The following is a 19,469-nucleotide window of genomic DNA, read 5'->3' as shown; positions in this document are numbered from 1 at the left end:
TAAAGAAGTACTCCTCCTCATCATCTTTCTCCTCGTCCTCTTCCCATCAGCGTTTTATCCTCCTAATATACTGAGGTCATCATATTATACCGCACTGTGTATTTAAAATTGCTCATTTTGCCTTTCTACCCAGATAATTCTTCTCTTTCCCATTAGGTCTATGACATCACGTGATTAATAATTGCCTAGAAAGAATCTTTCTGAGCTCTATGTAGAAACAGGCGGTCAATTTTCCCTGTATGAGTCATGAGTCACTGCAAAAGTCCCTGGCAGGGAGGAGGAGAGAGCAGTTGGGTCAAGAGTTAAAGAGAGGAATGATAATTGCAGGAACAAGAGACTTCCTGTTTCTTCATAGAGCAGAGAAAAGAGAAAAATTAACTGGGTAGAAAGACAAAATGAGCAATTGTAAATACACAGGGCTATACAATATGAAGACAGCAATATATTAAGAGGATAAAAACTTTGATGGGAGGAGGAAGAGGAGGAGGAAGAGGAGGAGGAGTGCTCCTTGGGTCTTAAAGTGGCATTTTGGGGAGGTGAAGTGGTAAAGTGTTGGGGTAAAATTTGATCCCTTCCAAGGACTCATGTGGAGAGGCTGTATGTTTTGGGGTTCGAAATATGCAAGAAAGTAAAAAAACATCCATCCATCCCCAGGGAGCTGCTCGGCCGTATACTCTGCCTTTCTATCTAATCTCTCCCGCGCGCTGCAGTTGTTCTTAACAATCTATAGAGCTATCTGGTCTATATCTTAGAAAACCATGACCGGGCTACAGAGGAATTCGATGCGGATCCCACATTGTGTATAAACAGCTTACATCATGACATTTTTGTAAGAGAACTAAAAAGAGTTCCTTTAATCTCCACTAAATAAGCTAAAATTCTGGCAAACGCACAGATGGCGCTCAGAACAATGCAAGTCCGCTGGTGCAGACACACTGCTTGGTGCCTAGTCAAAAAGTTATCGGTCGTACAGATGTGCAGTAAAGATCCAAGAAAACGAAGTCTGGCCGGAGTCCTGTTACCAGAGGGGAGATCACATCTTACCTCTTGAATACCAGCTTCAAGATCAGTCATGCCAATCACTGAGAAGTCCCCATATCGGTCACCGTTGGCGTCGATGGACACTTCTCCAGCAATACCTACAGAAAGGCAATCATGGAATTAGGATGTAACCCAGGACCAGTAATGTAATGTACGTACACAGTGACTGCACCAGCAGAATAGTGAGTGCAGCTCTGGAGTATAATACAGGATGTAACCCAGGATCAGTAATGTAATGAATGTACACAGTGACTGCACCAGCAGAATAGTGAGTGCAGCTCTGGAGTATAATACAGGATGTAACCCAGGATCAGTAATCTAATGTATGTACACAGTGACTGCACGAGCAGAATAGTGAGTGCAGCTCTGGGGTATAATATAGGATGTAACTCAGGATCAGTAATGTAATGTATGTACACAGTGACTGCACCAGCAGAATAGTGAGTGCAGCTCTGGGGTATAATACAGGATGTAACTCAGAATCAGTAATGTAATGTATGTGCACAGTGACTGCACCAGCAGGATAGTGAGTGCAGCTCTAGAGTATAATACAGGATGTAACTCAGGATCAGTAATGTAATGTATGTACACAGTGACTGCACCAGCAGAATAGTGAGTGCAGCTCTGGGGTATAATATAGGATGTAACTCAGGATCAGTAATGTAATGTATGTACACAGTGACTGCACCAGCAGAATAGTGAGTGCAGCTCTGGAGTATAATACGGGGTGTAACTCAGGATCAGTAATGTAATGTATGTACACAGTGACTCCACCAGCAGGATAGTGAGTGCAGCTCTGGGGTATAATACAGGATGTAACTCGGGATCAGTAATGTATGTACACAGTGACTGCACCAGCAGAATAGTGAGTGCAGCTCTGGAGTATAATACAGGATGTAACTCAGGATCAGTAATGTAATGTATGTACACAGTGACTGCACCAGCAGAATAGTGAGTGCAGCTCTGGAGTATAATACAGGATGTAACTCAGGATCGGTAATGTAATGTATGTACACAGTGACTGCACCAGCAGAATAGTGAGTGCAGCTCTGGAGTGTAATACAGGAGGTAACTCAGGATCAGTATTGTAATGTATGTACACAGTGACAGCACCAGCAGAATAGTGAGTGCAGCTCTGGAGTGTAATACAGGAGGTAACTCAGGATCAGTAATGTAATGTATGTACACAGTTACTGCACCAGCAGAATAGTGAGTGCAGCTCTGGAGTATAATACAGGAGGTAACTCAGGATCAGTAATGTAATGTATGTACACAGTGACTCCACCAGCAGAATAGTGAGTGCAGCTCTGGAGTATAATACAGGATGTAACTCAGGATCAGTAATGTAATGTATGTACACAGTGACTGCACCAGCAGAATAGTGAGTGCAGCTCTGGAGTATAATACAGGATGTAACTCAGGATCAGTAATGTAATGTATGTACACAGTGACTGCACCAGCAGAATAGTGAGTGCAGCTCTGGAGTATAATACAGGATGTAACTCAGGTTCAGTGCAGGATAAAGTAATATATGTAAAAAAGACTAATAATGTCACATAGATCATTTTTCTATAAATTTTACAATAAATGATGATCCTTTACATTAAAAGGACATTTGTTTCCAAATATCTAAATGGCAGGGTGGAAATTACAGTGCTTGTTTTCTTAACTCTAACATGCTTATGGGGAAGTATCCAAATCTCCAGCTCAACATGATTGATTTTAATATACTCCAGGGAGGCTAAGAAAATCCTTCTCTTTTCTAGATAAAAATATTATTCTTTGAAAGAAAAAAAGCCAGAAATTCAAATGGATCTATAATTTAAGAAAACATGCACTTAACTTGCAATATTAGATTTTTACCTTTGAGATTTTTCCTAATCACACTTTAAACAGATGTTTCAGAAAAAAAAGAAAAAACAAGTTCAGAAAGAAACTACTGCAAATATTTCCAAAATCTATTTTACTGCAGGAGTCAATATCGGCAGAAGGTTTAGGAATATTCCAGCCATGATTCATTCCAGATCATTCCATCCGGCTGCATTTTGTTTTTAGATCTGGTGATATTAAACATTATTTTTCCTTTGTGGTCATTTAACAACTTTGTGGCAAAATACATGCTTTGTTACGATTTTATGAAAATTATTGCAATAATCCAACTTGTGGATATATAATTACTGGCTACATTAACAAAGTCCTGCATCTACGAGAGCAATCTCGCCTCTGGTGCCATTAGGTTATGTCTGGACAACCCCACTCTGCGCCTAGTAGACTTAGCATTATGGCCCTGGGCATCCTTGCCTGGGGTGCACCTGGGTATTCCTGCCTGGGATGCACCTGGGTATTCTTGCTTGTGGTGCACCTGGGCATCTTTGCCTGTGGTGCAACTCGACATCCTTGCCTGTGGTGCACCTGGGTATTCTTGCCTGGGGTGCTCCTGGGTATTCTTGCCTGTGGTGCACCCGGGTATTCTTGCCTGGGGTGCACCTGGGTATTCTTGCCTGGGGTGCACCTGGGTATTCTTGCCTGGGGTGCACCTGGGTATTCTTGCCTGGGGTGCACCTGGGTATTCTTGCCTGTGGTGCACCTGGGTATTCTTGCCTGTGGTGCACCTGGGTATTCTTGCCTGGGGTGCACCTGGGTATTCTTGAATGTGGTGCACCTGGGTATTCTTGAATGTTGTGCACCTGGGTATTCTTGAATGTGGTGCACCTGGGTATTCTTGAATGTGGTGCACCTGGGTATTCTTGAATGTTGTGCACCTGGGTATTCTTGAATGTTGTGCACCTGGGTATTCTTGAATGTGGTGCACCTGAGTATTCCTGCCTGTGGTGCATCTGGGTATTCTTGCCTGTAGTGCACCTGGGAATTCCTGCCCATGGTGCACTTGGGCAAGGATGCATCCTGAGCATCCATGCCTGTGGTGCACCTGGGTATTCTTGCATGTGGTGCACATGGTAACCCCAGCTTTAGTGCCACTGCATCTAATAATCTTATCACCATGGCACTGAACATCCTTGGCTCTGGTGTCACAGTGCATCTTCACCTTTGTTCCTATTGGGACATTGCTGGCTCTGATACCACTGGGCATCTTTCTCTCTGGTGCCTTTTGCATCCTCACCTGTTGTACCACTGCACCTAGTAAAACACAATATCATGGCACCTTGCATTCTCAATTCCAGTGCTTCTGGCCATCCTCATCTCTGGTGCCACTGAGCCATGCATGCCCATGGTGCCACTGTCTCTAGTAAACTCAGGACCGTGGCATAACCTCCCCTCTACTGCTGCTATCCAAGACCTGTTATATTATGTCTATGAATGCATTTTCATCATATTTCCGTCTCTAAAGACTTGTCCTAGTATTCGGGCATGGAGCGATGGAGGCATCTACAGTGCACGACAACCTTCTGTCTTTGCACCCTAGAGATTAGATGTGTTCTGAGATAAGAAGCTTTCTCTATCCAGGATGGAACCTCCATACACCCAGGTTCAAAAAGCCATTGGGTGCTTTAAGCTACCACCCAGGGGGGCGACATCAGGAAAGGCAGGGTCTCCTGGATCACACAATGGGGGACCTAGGAACCTTCTTAGATTTCAAGCAAAAGTTGATTTCTTGTTTTTTTCCCCTGTTCATGCAATGTTTAAAAAATCCCTTCTCCTAACTTTCCACCCCACAACTGTTACATCTGCCCCCAGAATGGACACACGAGTACAACAGAACGGACCTGACTTACAGAATCCCCTCCAGGTCAGAGTCTATCGGCAAGACAACTTGGAAAATGCTTCAAGGAATTCCAGAAATTTGTCTCAATCTCACATTTTCAATGGCTTTTCAAAAAGGGCAATCTTAGAAACATTGACGTCTCGCACTGTACATTTTTTAACTTTTATTATGTGAGATGAATTGGTCATTTTACTTGTACTAATTGACCTTAGGATTGCATCCGAGTCTCATCAACATGGTCCATGGACGACTAAAGGCAAAGGGGCCTAGTTCTTCCACAGATAATGGGCTCCAAGGCCGCTGCAGAGACCCTGACATTCCCCGGCTGCCCTTCTCTATGTGGACATTACATAAGGTCCCAGGTTCCCTATAGATTACCCCCGATGTCACAAAGCCAGAAGAAGGTTTACAGTAAAGTCAATGAGAGAAGAACAACGTCAGGTCCCTTCATGAATTCTACCTTCATACGTTCTGTTCCACATCCGCTGAACAAGTTTCTCTCCATCTTTTTTGCTAAAACCGCTCCGCACCAGTTCATGTAACGCCAGGGCGTAAAGGATGATGGCATCATGGAAACCTTCCACAAACATGTTGACCTGGAACAGAAGATGGTAACGGTGAGCACAACCTTATAGAGATCCTCCAACTACATATAAAGGGAATGTTTCATTAGAACATTACATGTTAAATGTGAACATGTGGTTTCAGGTACCTGTCACATGAGGAATAACACTGTTTTCGGCCATTATATGACTTGCATCAGTTTCCCCCACTGCCGGCTCCATCTCTACTTTTCAGTTGTCTCTGAGCTAGTGGGTAGAGACTCGTTGCTATGATGTCTCCCATACACAGCACGCACGGACATGAGAGATTCCTGATCTCCTGTGTCTATGCTATCCTCACATGCCCCCTATTTGAGGAAGCCAGTCAGGCGAAACGAGCGCTGTCGGGGTCGCTGTGGAACGTTCCTAACCAGGATATATACGAATGTAAGTTCAAAGCTTTTTCTAATATCATGGACAGCAGACTATAGGAAAGCACTATGCAAGTTATAAATATCTAGTGGGACATCTAGGGTAATAGAACATTGTTCATTATTTTTAATGACTATATTAACAAATGTTCCATTGTAATTACACATTGTGCGATATACCTTAGGTGGGATTTTCCCAAGTGATATTTTATAGAATACTGTTTTGGTGTTTATTTACATTGTGGGAGATTTTGTCTGCTGCCATTGGAGTATATTTTGAACTAATCTGTATACTTTTTATAATATTGCCTGGTTTCGGATACTGTTCCCAGCTATATGTACCAAGAGAATTCCCCTGTTGATTATACCTGTTTTTAAAATTATCTAATAAAAAAAAGATGTTTTTAATGAAGTAATACCATTGCCTGTGCCTCTTTATCCCTGATATATATATATATATATATATATATATATATATATATATATATATATATATATATATATATATATATATATATGGGGTTTTGGTTTAACATGTCTATGCGTGTATGCAGAAGTAGAAGCACAGACAATATTATGCAGCAGTACTGAGCAATGTAGCTGTGAATCTAGCTTAGTTGAAATAAAACAAAAGCTTCAACAATAGCGGTCTTACATCCTGCATTCTCAATCTACTCCTCCAATCTCCTCAAGCTCTCCTTTCCATAGACTTCAAAAGGCAGCTGTAATCTGATCTCTCAGTCTATCTTAAAGACATATTTTTGCAGTTTTGTGAATGCTCTCAGTTTTGTGAATGCTCTGCGTTCTCAATCTACTCCTCCAATCTCCTCAAGCTCTCCTTTCCATAGACTTCAATAGGCAGCTGTAATCTGATCTCTCAGTCTATCTTAAAGACATATTTTTGCAGTTTTGTGAATGATGAGTTCAGAAGGCATAGGAGAAGGGAAAAGGTGGCTTGCGAGCTAAGAAAGAAGCAGATCTCTATGATAAGATAGGTTACCATCTTTCCAAGGCTATGCTCCCATGTCCAGTATTATCCGTCAGAACGTTCACCAAAAAGTAGTGCAGATACAATTTTCTTGTCCTGTTAAAAAAACTGACTTCAACTGGATACGTTTTTTTTTTAACATTGAAGTCTATCGAAAACGGATCCGTTAAATAGCCAATCGTTTTTTCCATTTGAAACTGATCCAGTAAGCAGAAAACAGATTCTTTTCAAATGGAAGAAAAACATATCCAGTTGGAATCTTTTTTTTCTAGCCAGACAAAATAATTTAGACAATGAAAAGGAAGGCTAGCAATGCTATACAGACAGATATATGTACGCAGCGGATGGAGATCTGGGAACGCTGAGCGGCCTCACAATACATCCTAAGCAGATACAATCATTCTTCTTATTCATCCATTTTTGCCCGTGTAATGATAGCTCCCACTTGATGATTGCCGATTCTGGGTTCTGCTCAACGTAATATCTTCGGACCAGATGAAGAATTAGACGGACTGCTCTGCACAATCGCATTCTGCTCAGCGCTGCCAAGAAAACACTTCAACATCCTCCATCTCACTTTAAGCAACTGACAAGAGATCCTAAAACACCAGAACACCCCAACAGAAGAACAGATCATGGAAACCGGAGTGACCGGTGATTGACACTGACTTATGTGATAGTCCGCAGAACACATCTCTGGGGGAGTCACCAATTCACACACATTCCTACATTCCAGTTTCTGATGTAGCAGAGCTGAGTGTGTCTTGCCTGTGGTTACACTGTATACTGGATGGCAGACACATAATGCAGGAAATACGGCCTCTCATCCTTCTTTCCCTGTTTAAAAAATAGCAAATTTGCCTTGTTGTGCAGTCATGCAGATCTGCCAAATTTGAGAGTATTGGGGACAACAATGGGGTCTTGTTTGGCCACTAACGCCCTTCCTTCCCCGGAAAAGTTCATGAAGCCATCTCCTTTCTAAAAACCCCATTAAGATATTCGGACGTGTAAAATATAGGGGCACGGCTAATACAAAGGGACCCTAACACAAAGGGAAAAGGGGGCAGCTGGTCCTGTATGCAGCGGGTAATGCCCCCCATCCAAGAGATGATAAGGGTGTATAGGCGAAACAGACAGAGCAGCGAGATGGGGCATAGAGAGCAATGCCCTGTGAGCTACACAGCCTGGACTTCAGACTGATACACTATGGGTCCAAAGTTAAGGGTCACCCAGACAATTTTGTGTTTTCCATGATTACTAATACTTTTTTTTTTAATCAAATGAGTTGCCAAATGAATTGAAAATCTAGTCCAGACATTGACGAGGTTCGAAAAAAAGATTTTTATATGAAATAATAATTTTCTCCTTCAAACTTTGCTCCCTTTGCAGCAATTCCAGCATTGCAGACCTTTGGCATTCTAGCAGTTAATTTGCTGAGGTAATCTGGAGAAATTTCCCCCCATGCTTCCATAAGCCCCTCACACAAGTTGGTTTGGTTTGGCTTGATGGGCACTTTTTGGCACCAGACGGTCAAGCTGCTCCCACAACAGCTCAATGGGGCTGAGATCTGGTGACTGTGCTGGCTGCTCCATTACAGACAGAATACCAGCTGCCGGCTTCTTCCCTAAATAGTTCCTGCATAATTTGGAGGTGTGCTTTGGGTCATTGTCCTGTTGTAGGATGAAATTGGCTCCAATCAAGCGCTGTCAAAAGGGTATGGCATGGCGCTGCAAAATGGAGTGATAGTCTTCCTTATTCAAAATCCCTTTAACCTTATACAAATCTCCCACTTTACCAGCACCAAAGCAACCCCAGACCATCACATTACCTCCACCATGCTTGAAAGATGGCGTGAGGCACTCTTCCAGCATCTTTTCAGTTGTTCTGCATCTCATAAATGTTCTTCTATGTGATCCAAACACCTCAAACTTGGATTCGTCTGTCCATAACACTTTTTTCCAATCTTCCTCTGTTCAATGTCTATGTTCTTTTGCCCATATTAATCTTTTCCTTTCATTAGCCAGTCTCAGATATGGCTTTTTCTTTGCCACTCTGCCCTGAAGGCCAGCATCCCGGAGTCGCCTCTTCACTGTAGACGTTGACACTGGCGTTTTGCTTGTACTATTTAATAAAGCTGCCAGTTGAGGACCTGTGAGTCTTGTTGCTCAGTTGTGCAGCGGGGCCTCCCGCTTCTCTTTCTACTCTGGTTAGAGCCTGTTTGTGCTCTTCTCTGAAGGGAGTAGTACACACCGTTGTAGGAAATCTTCAGTTTCTTGGCAATCTCTCGCATGGAATAGCCTTGATTTCTAAGAACAAGAATAGACTGTCGAGTTTCACATGAAAGTTCTTTTCTTTCTGGCCATTTTGAAAGTTTAATGGAATCAACAAATGTAATGCTCCAGATTCTCAATTAGCTCAAAGGAAGGTCAGGTTTATAGGTTCTCTAATCAGCCAAACTGTTTTCAGCTGTGCTAACATACTTGCACAAGCGTTTTCAAGGGTATTCTAACCATCCATTAGCCTTCTTACACAGTTAGAAACACAAAGTACCATAAGAACACTGGACTGATGGTTGTTGGAAATGTGCCTCTATACACCTATGAAGATATTGCATTACAAACCAAATGTTTGCAGCTAGAATAGTCATTTACCACATTAACAATGTGAAGAGTGTATTTCTGAATCATTTAATGTTAGCGTCTTTAGAAATAAACTGTGCTTTTCTTTCAAAAATAAGAAAAATTCTAAGTGACCCTAAACTTTAGAAAGGTAGTGTACAATGTAGCAAGTTACCAGAGAGATTTTTACAGCTGATACTACACATTTGTTTGCTGTTCTTTCCTTTCAGACAAAGTGACCCTGTACATGTATAGTCCTGTACTCAGCTGATGCAACTGTATCCAGTGTAAACAATGCTCTGTGAGCTAAACAACAGCAGCTGCACAGATCTCTGCTGCCCTGTTACAATGCATCAATTTGGAGTCCAGGCTGTTTAGGTCACAGAGCTTTGTCTACACCAGTGCTCCCCAACTTTGGTCCTCAAGAGCCACCATTTCCTTAGTAATTGCACAGATAATGAAATTCTTCCGTTTCCAGGTAATGCAATTATCACCTTGGCAATACTAAGGAAATCCTGAAAGCATGACCTGTTGGTGGCTCTTGAGGACTGGAGTTGGGGAACACTGGTCTACACTAATGGACAGGACTTATTTTTAAATGGCTATTGGTTCGATCTTGAGCCATGGTGACATGATGAATGAAAGCATTGTAGAAAGAACGATATTGAACAAGTCTAGATACGTCCACCAGGGTCTTCTCTGCTGTTATCTTGATAGTATCAAGCCATCGTGATGCTGGTCTTCCTCTTTGTCTTGTTCCTTCTATTCTTCCCACCATGATGTCCTTCTCCAGTGATCGCTCTCTTCGTATGATGTGTCCAAAGTAGACAAGTCCTAGCTTGGTGATCCTTGCTTTAAGGAACATGTCTGGCTTGGTTTCTCCAAAAATTGATTCATTTGATCTTCTTGCCATCCATATTGATAACATTCTTCTCCACCAAAACATTTTGAAGGCGTTGATTCTTCTTCTGTCTTGTTTCTTCATTGCTCAGATTCTGTTACCACAGAAAAGACCAAACTATGTATGAGACATGTCTTCATCGCCAGTGAAATGTTCCTTGGTTTGAAGGCCTCGTCCAGTGACTTCATTGTTGATCTGCCCATAGCTATTCCCCTATTGACTTCTGGTATCGTCGTTGCATCTTCAGTGATCATCGATCAGAGTAGGCTGAAGTCCTTCACAACTTCCAGATCGTCGTCGTCCATCTCAAATGTATCCCGGTCTTATTTGGCAGTGGTCAATATCTTTATCTAATTTGTGTGGAGCAGCAGTTCCATGTTGGAGCTTTCCATCTTGAAACTCTGTATTAAATCCTTCATTCCATGTCCGCTTGTTGCTACCCATCAAGACATATTAATATTAATCAGTGCAGGATCATGGCCTCTGAATAGAAAGGGTATTCTCAGGCATACGGACTCCTACCTTAATACTAGAGTCTTCTGAAGGAGCAGAGAGGATCCAAGTCCCCTCAGATACCAGGACCTGAGTGTGACTCCTACGTGTATACCTACACCTCTAGAAGTCACACAGAAATAAAAAGGATTATGGGTGCCAAATTATGGATTCACATGACGGAGATCCGTAAACTTTGCCTAAGGGCATAAATCTTTTCGGAATGTGCGCCAGTATAAAAGCATGAAAACATTTTACATTATTTCAATATTTCCACTCTATGGGGGCCAAGAAGGAAAAAAGATGAAAGACTTTGCTTCTCCTTTATAACACAGCTTCGTAATCACCCCAAGCTGTTCCTCTGTGATCCTCCTCCAGCCTTGTTTGATCATACACTGATATAATCACTACGAGCGGAGCCTAAACCCACGGCAGAGCTTTTACCAGTGGGGTCACAGCAATTCCCAGCTGCCCGGCTCACGTGCTTCTTGATGAATATCACTTCTCGTTAAATGTGGTCCATTGTCTACTCAAGAGTCAAAAATGTAAGTTTTCCCGACGCTTGACTTAAAAATGCAGAAAGTCGCCTACGATAAGTGCATTGTCTAACGTCTCATTTCTGTGGACGATGTCTCTTTGACTCGAGCCCCCCACTTTGAGTGCACTATTAAGAAATTACAAAAATGAAGAATATGGAAAGTCCCAATCGATCAGCTGTAACTTCTTAGCGAACAAAGCGTTTTTCAGTAGCTTCATCGCAGGTAAACTAAAGAATTACAACATTCACATTAGAATCAATGAGGTGTCCATGCAATGCTCAAACAAGCCAGGTTCTCCAAAGGAGGCAATCTGTCAGTCTCATGCCTCCTGGTCCAACCAAGCTCCCACCACTTATTGGCAGCTTTCTGCCTATACACAGTGCACACAGAAAGCTGCCAATCAGAGGTGTGGGCGGGGTTAGAGCTCAGCATTCCGAGCTCCGCCTGAACTGCAGCAGAGAAAACGGTGATTGTATCAAAATGACAGCAATCATCCCCAGTAAGTGACACATCGCTGAAATCAGCGGTTTAGCCCCTACATCATGCTACTCTCAGATTACATCTCAAAAAACTGCTCACAGGTTACCTTTAATAACTCTTCTCTACAGGGGCTGTCTAAACATGATTGAAAGTGCTTGTAAAAACAAGAAACTTCGTAATTTACTTGTTATTCACAATTGTCTAGAAGGAATTTTAATTTTATGGTTTACTGCTTGTTGCTTAGGTTACTGGCCACCTCTGAAGTTTATTAGTGGTGGCCAGTCTCCTAGGCAAGGAGCGCTGAACTTACAAGTCTCTTTTTTTTTCATAGAGCAACTCCATTCACGAAGGGGAACAAATGTGCCCCATTCTGGAGATCTGTAGGGGTCCCCGCAGTTGGACAAGCAACCAATCTAGAAATTATCATCTATCCTGTGAATCAGTGATTATTCAGAGGTGTATTCCATCAAGAAGAAGTTCAGAAGGAAGAGCAGCTGTGGAGAAAAACTGCAGCTCCAAGAAAGGAGACCCTGAACAACCCAGGGTACATTTTGCTACTTGAGCCCAGATCTGCTTTAAAGATTGGACACAGCACCCCTGGTGTCCATTTGCTATGTTTGGTATTGCCAGAATAGGCCTGAGCTGCAATGCCAGCCGCAGCCAGTGCACGAGAGTGGCACTGTTTGCTCTTTTATAATCTCAGGTAAAGCGACTTATATAGTTTGGGGACTTTAAAAAAAAGGGGAATGGTCTTTAATGTAAAGATGGAGCTCTGCAGAGCCTGTAAAGCTGTGGTTCTTGGTGCTACCATCTTGCCTCCTGCAGCTCAGCACACTTGGGTCACTGAATCTTTCTTAAGCTTTTGTCCTTTGGTTTAGCGGCTGAAATAATTTTTATCCCTACAGAGTTACCATGGTGCGGTATTCTCTCGCCCGCTTGTGATCGGCTTTTGTACTTTCCAACACAATTAGTGCAGCACTCTAACTAATGAAAGGGCCTATTCATGGGGACAAATTGTTCTCTGGCCGGGTGGAAAAATACCCTCAATTCTATTGCAGATGAAGCGAATACAAAAGCCGCCACTTATTCATCCTGCCTCGGTGATCTGGGGCTTATAATACCGTAATGGCTGCTACGCAGGTCGTGGTGACTAGACTAATTGGCCGTACTTCGGCGGGAGTCATAGAAAACTTTATCAAAGAAATGAGTCAAGTCCAGGGGTAGACTGCAGTGATCAGGGGTCCGCATGTCAGACGCAGGGTATTCCACTCAATGATGTATGTGGGACCCGCGTCTACAGATATACAACTTTTTCAATGATCCATCATAAAGTGTGTCAATCATTTGTGTAGCATAGCCCTTGTAATATGACGCTACGTAGTTGACTTGATGGCCCACACTACTGACTTAGTGCTCTAAAGTGGGAAAAATGGCATTTGCTACATCTGTAACTGAAGTATTGTGATCCCCAGAACCCTGTTGCATCTCCGGGAGAGAATAAATGCAATGGTGACCGTGCAGCTCTCTCCAGTTACTTTTACAGGAGTCATGGCTCTTTCATAGTGGAAGGAAAATGGAGCCCCCAAATGTTGTCTTGGTGTCAAAAAACAAAGGGATAAGGGGAAAGGAACCCAACACTAAGGAGGGGAGAGGAGACCCCTAGGCATATCTATTATCACCCTGTCTACCCTAACGTCCCTATATAGGTTCTGCACCCATTGCCGAGCAGGAACCTAGCAGTAAGCCCTGCATAGGGAAGGACGAGACATGAACTAGTCAATCCTCACTACAACTAATGACAGAATAGGAGGGACGAACAAAGAGAACACTTAGCTTGAGTAGACTCAGAGAGAAAAAACAGACGTCCACCAAACACCAAAGAATAAGATAGCCGAGTGCTATAGCTCCAAGCCTCAACAGGGAAATGGAAATATCACCGGCAACTCCCAGCAGCCAGCTGGGAGTTATAAACACCCAGTTCAGGTGTGTCGAATAGAGCCGGGAAGGGGGGGTTGCCAATGGGTCCTAGAGTCAGAAGGACCAGGAAGAAGTCTACAAAGCAAACTGCTGAGACCTTCTTCAGTCAGATGCAGAGCGACAGTCTACAGCCTCTGACACAACCGTGACACTTGGCCCCTGATCTGAAGGTTCACAATCTTTGCTTCCATTCAGTCTTTTCAATACTTTATCTCAAAGGAGGTCCCCTGGTAAAGTGAAACGTGCATGGTTGGCCTGTCAATTAGAATAAGACACATGCACGATACCGGCCATTTGTGCCATCGGCACCACTCATCTCCAAAGCAGAAGTGAGTGGCGCCAGACAACTGCTTCAATGCCCCCATACACATTCCAATAAAGTTGTCCAAACATAGCCAAGGCATCAGCAAAGCATCTAATGTTTTTACAGGTCTCCAGACTCGTCATCCATCAGGGATGATAAGGGTTGGGATATATGAATTAAATTGCCCAATCCTTTTGTTCCCCGGGAAATGTCTGGCTACGGTGTCTCCTTCTCCTCCATTGAAAACTCATTAACAATTGGCCAAGAATGCATGTCTATGGGATGCATGTACCCTGAATCTGCCATTCCAGTACTTTAACCTTCTCTCAGCAATGGGATTAGACAAAAGTGTCCTCCTTTCCACATAGGTTTGTCCATGGACCTGAAAAATGGGCAGGTGAAGACACCTGGCGCCATAATGCCTTGTATCCCAAACATCACCGGGTCTGTCATACAGAAGTTATAGCACCAAAAGCAAGGGTTTCCCATACTAGGGGCAAAATGGAGACGTACCAGCAGAAGACAGGTTTGGGATAAGGAGTACAGATTTTGGGATGACCTTGGTTATATGGATGGCCATCTCGGCTGAGTATTTGGAGCAATTTGGGGCAGATCTATGGGACTTCTCCTATTTATTCCTTGGTGATCGTTTTTCTTGCAAAGTGATTTCCGAATGTTAAACAGATTCCCATATTGTAGTAAGTGCACAAAACTGCGTCCAGTCCGGCCAAGTCTCTGTTGTGCAGACTGGCACCAACGAATATAAGAAAAGTACAGTGTAACCAGGCGCTGCCTAATGTGCCGGGTATAATGAGAGCAGTCACGTGGAGAAGGAATTAATGGGACGTTCAGTTTCCCACCGTGAATATTCATTAAGGCTGCTTCAGACTTCCCAATGAGAAGCTGCTGCGGGCACCAGACAGGCATCAGTGACTCATTACGTCCATATACATGTACAGGCATCAGTGACCCATTACCTCCATATACATGTACAGGCATCAGTGACCCATTACCTCCATATACATGTACAGGCATTAGTGACCCATTACATCCATATACATGTACAAGCATCAGTGACCCATTATGTTCATATATATGTACAGGCTTCAGTGACCCATTACCTCCATATACATGTACAGGCATCAGTGACCCATTACCTCCACATACATGTACAGGTATCAGTGACCAATTACCTCCATATACATGTACAGGCATTAGTGACCCATTAAGTACATATACATGTACAGGCATCAGTGACTCATTACATCCATATATATGTACAGGCTTCAGTGACCCATTACCTCCATACACCTGTACAGGCATCAGTGACCCATTACCTCCATATACATACATGTACAGGCATCAGTGACCATTAAGTACATATACGTGTACAGGCATCAGTGACTCTGCTGATCTCCATGTTTTCGGCAAGTCCACTGTGGTCATGAGCGGATACTGTATACTCTTATGGCAGCTCGTCCACCGTTGTGTGCAATAACAGACATTGCTAAAGAGGATTAAGTGGTTGCAGTTCCATGTGAGACCTGGTACTGTAAATGGCAATCTGAGGGGAAGTGGTAGATATTATTTAATGGCGCCCAAATACATAAACTGGGTGGTCTGGTTTAGAAAGCCCACTCTTACAATACTCTATTGAAATAATAGCGACCCCCAAAGTGGCGCCCAGGTACCGAGATAGTCTTTGGAAGACCTGCCTGTGCAATACTTAATTTCCTCTGTGGTGGCGCTGTAAGGAAATAATCGGACACTAGATTCTTGCGTCAATGAAATGTGATTTAGCAGTGAGATACAATAATCTGCGTATTGCCAGAGACTGCATTAATGGACTGTCCCTTTTATTACTTGCCTCTCCTGGATCTAGGCGCCGTGTCCTCCTCCCCCTCCTGCCGCCAGTTCTTTCTGGTCCTGGACACATCAGGTTGTGATGACAGCCAACATCCTGCCTCCAGGCCTTTTAGGCCAGCTCAGGCAGTGGTTCGCCACCTGAGTATTCAGGTTGTGAGAGCCATGCCGCTACCATGGACAGCATCTGATCTAGGACTTCACGACAAGACCAGATCTAGTATACTGCAAACCAGATGTACATCACTAAACCCTTTGATAAACCCATCTCAGCTATACTGGACTCTGTGACAAACTCAGCTCTGCTACATTGCTAAGTCAACTGCGCCATACCGCTGCCAGCTTTATATTGGACTTTGTGACAAACTCAGCTCTGCTACGTCACTGAGTCAACTTTGCCATACCACTGCCAGTGTACTCTGTGACAAACTTAGCTCTGATACCAGTGAGTAAACTCTGCTTCCATCTCTACACTAGACTCTGTGACAAACTTAGCTCTGCCATCACTGTATCAGCTCTGCTGCACCACTGCCAGCTTTGAATTAGACTTTGTGGCCAACTCAGCTCTCATATATCACTGTCTAAACTTAACTAAACTTCATTGAATCCCATTAGTCCCCTTTCCTCCTCCTTTTTGTTGTTCTACCACTATCGCTCCTGTTGTTCCTGCTGTACCAACATCTTTTGTCCGCGCTGCACAACAACTGCTTATCTGGACCAAAGACTTCGCTTCGAGAATCCACCGCAAAGTCTCATATTACTCAAATTTATGAAGCAGCTATATCCTTCTTTCCTTCTTAAAGGGGTTGTCCACTACTCGGACAACTCATTTCATGAAAGCAGGGGAAAAATGGCTGCTTTCTAGGAAACATGTAGATAAGTTTTCTTTATTTGTGGACAAGTATTGTCACCCTTCGGATTGCAATAAAAAAAGCAAAAAAAAAAAAAAATAAAAAAATAAGGAAATCATGAAAAAGTTGTACGAATATTTTTTTGCCTTTTTAGTGTCCCTTTAAGAGCAGTCTCTCCACATTTACACAGAAGCCAATGAATAAGAAAGCAGTGACTGGAAGTGCATCACATACCACTAAACCTAAGGCAAACTGGCCGTATGTCCTGCGGTTTGCTTTGCTAACCTCACATAATAATGGTTTATGCTACTTTTACGCTTCGCCTAATTACTTTGTTTCATTCGTTTTTCGTCCTGGGGTCGTCATGCTGCGTACACAAAAACGGCGCATCCACCTCACGCAAGAATAAACCTTTTTTTGTTTTTTTTGTTTTCCTTGTCAGAAATTCCGACAGATGAAGGCGTTATTATGCTTTTCATTTCGTTTGGTTTTTGTGGTTTCTCTGGCGATCCCTGGTGGCCGTTTTAATTCATTCCCGGCATCCTGCATTTCAGGCATGCTATCCGAGGAATGGAGCTCACTGGGATGACACAGAGCGGGGATTTAATGGAGTTGGACGTGCAGAATGAAAACACGTTAAATAAACTTTGGTCTATGGGGTGGGTCTGTTTAAGTGAGAGGCAATGAAGCTGGAAACGAATCTGATTAATGCCGGCGACTCGAAGTGAGGTAAGAGCTCGGTGCTAAAAGCGAGCTCCCAGATAGGAGTAATAACGGCCAAAGAAACAAAAACTGACAAACAGTAATAAAAGTGCATCACAAGTCACAAGAAAAGCGGCCAATATCACTCACGCACACTGTGCACTGTATCCACAAAGCATTAATACACGTCTTAAACAGTGAATTCGGGTTTTTCATTCAGCCTCATTGCCCCCCAGAGTATAACATCCAGCCCCATTGCCCCTGATGTATAACATCCAGCCCCATTGCCCCTGGTGTATTACATCCGGCCCCATTGCCCCTGGTGTATTACATCCGGCCCCATTGCCCCTGGTGCATAACATCCGGCCCCACTGCCCCCAGAGTATAACATCCAGCCCCATTGCCCCCCAGAGTATAACATCCAGCCCCATTGCCCCTGATGTATAACATCCAGCCCCATTGCCCCTGATGTATAACATCCAGCCCCATTGCCCCTGGTGTATAACATCCGGCCCCATTGCCCCTGGTGTATTACATCCGGCCCCATTGCCCCTGGTGTATTACATCCGGCCCCATTGCCCCTGGTGCATAACATCCGGCCCCACTGCCCCCAGAGTATAATATCTGGCCCCATTGCCCCCAGTGTATAACATCCAGACTCATTGCCCAGAGTATAACATCCAGCCCCATTGCTCCTGGTGTATTACATCTTGCCACATTGCCCCTGGTGTATTACAGTACATCTGGCCCCATTGCCCCTGGTGTATAACATCCAGCCCCTCGCACCCAGTCTACAAGATCCTGCCCCATTGGCCCCCGATGTATAACATTCGGCCCCATTACCCCTGGAGTATAACTTCCAGCCCCATTGGCCCCCAGCCCCTCATGCCTAGTAACATCCTGCCCCCTTGGAACCCAGTGTATAAAATTCAGCCCCATTGCCCCTGGTGTATAACATCAGGCCTCATTGCCCCCTGGAGTATATCATATCATCCAGCACCATTGCCCCCATAGTATAACTTCCAGCCCCATTGCCCCCTGGTGTGTAACATCGGGCCCCATTTTCCCCCAGAGTATAATATCGGGCCTCTTGCGCCCTTGTGTAAAACATCCAACACGTCACCGGTGTAACAAGTCCGACAATGACATTTCTTCCTCCTGAATCTTCCCCCCATCGCCTGTGAGTGATACTATTGAGAAGTGGACAGAACAGCAGCAACTCAGCCACGAAGTGGAGACCCCATAACATTACAGAGAAGGGGTGCGAGAGCTGAGGAGCAGAAGGCAGAAAAGTCACCACGATTTGGCTGACCCAATAACTGAAGAGTCCAGACCAGCTCTGGTATAACATCAGCACAAACACTGCGCCCCCATCGGAAGCTTCACGGCCGAGCAGCCGTACATCACCAAGCACAATGCCGAGAGTCGGATGGAGTGTTGTAAAGCCGCCATCACTGGACTCTCCACCAATAATGGAGATTGTGAGCCTGGCCTCCACCCAACATCAAGGTCTGACCTCACAAATCCTCTTCTTGACGAAAGGGCAAAGAATCCTCACAGATGCCTCCAAAATCTTGTAGAAATCCTCCCCAGAAGATCGAGAGCCGTTATATCTGCAGAGGGGAAGCTCCATATTAATGAGAGAAGCCCCTGGAGGTGTCATATGTTTGGGTCCCAAGAGTTTTCTACATATAGTAGTACGTACATAGAGGTCTACATAGATATACCACCATGTAATCAACTTATTGCTGGGGGAAACATTTCCAACTAAAAGAAGTTGTCCAAAATGGAGAGCCCCTTTAAACCTTGGATTGCTACACGTCTTTACGTTCTTATGTTAATGGAGGTACCAGGAGTTATAGCGTCCATGTATGGTAAGTTGTATAGGGTTAATTAGGGACAATTTGGGCCTTGGTAATTACGAATATCCAGGACCAAGAACGATTCCACTCCAGAATACTGATGAAGAAATGAAAACAGCATTTAAGGAATTCTCGTCATCCCGGGAACAGAGGT

The 19,469-nt window shown here is 43.8% G+C and overlaps 1 protein-coding gene across 2 annotated transcripts in view; it reads right to left on the bottom strand.

Annotated features, from left to right (window-relative positions):
• The window catches only part of NPR3 (natriuretic peptide receptor 3), a 76,169-nt gene that overhangs the window by 15,605 nt on the left and 41,095 nt on the right, over positions 1–19,469 (bottom strand). For both annotated transcript variants that reach the window (XM_069745986.1, XM_069745987.1), the window contains exons 4-5: positions 5,226–5,361; positions 1,045–1,139 (exon numbers count right to left, since the gene is read on the bottom strand). In XM_069745986.1, the coding sequence (XP_069602087.1) occupies positions 1,045–1,139; positions 5,226–5,361 (231 nt within the window). The remainder of the gene's footprint in view (positions 1–1,044; positions 1,140–5,225; positions 5,362–19,469) is intronic.

This window comes from Ranitomeya imitator, chromosome 1, assembly GCF_032444005.1.
Source record: "Ranitomeya imitator isolate aRanImi1 chromosome 1, aRanImi1.pri, whole genome shotgun sequence".
NCBI lineage: Eukaryota > Metazoa > Chordata > Amphibia > Anura > Dendrobatidae > Ranitomeya > Ranitomeya imitator.
Note: the sequence above shows the minus strand (reverse complement) of the source record. Positions and strands in the feature narration are given on the sequence as shown.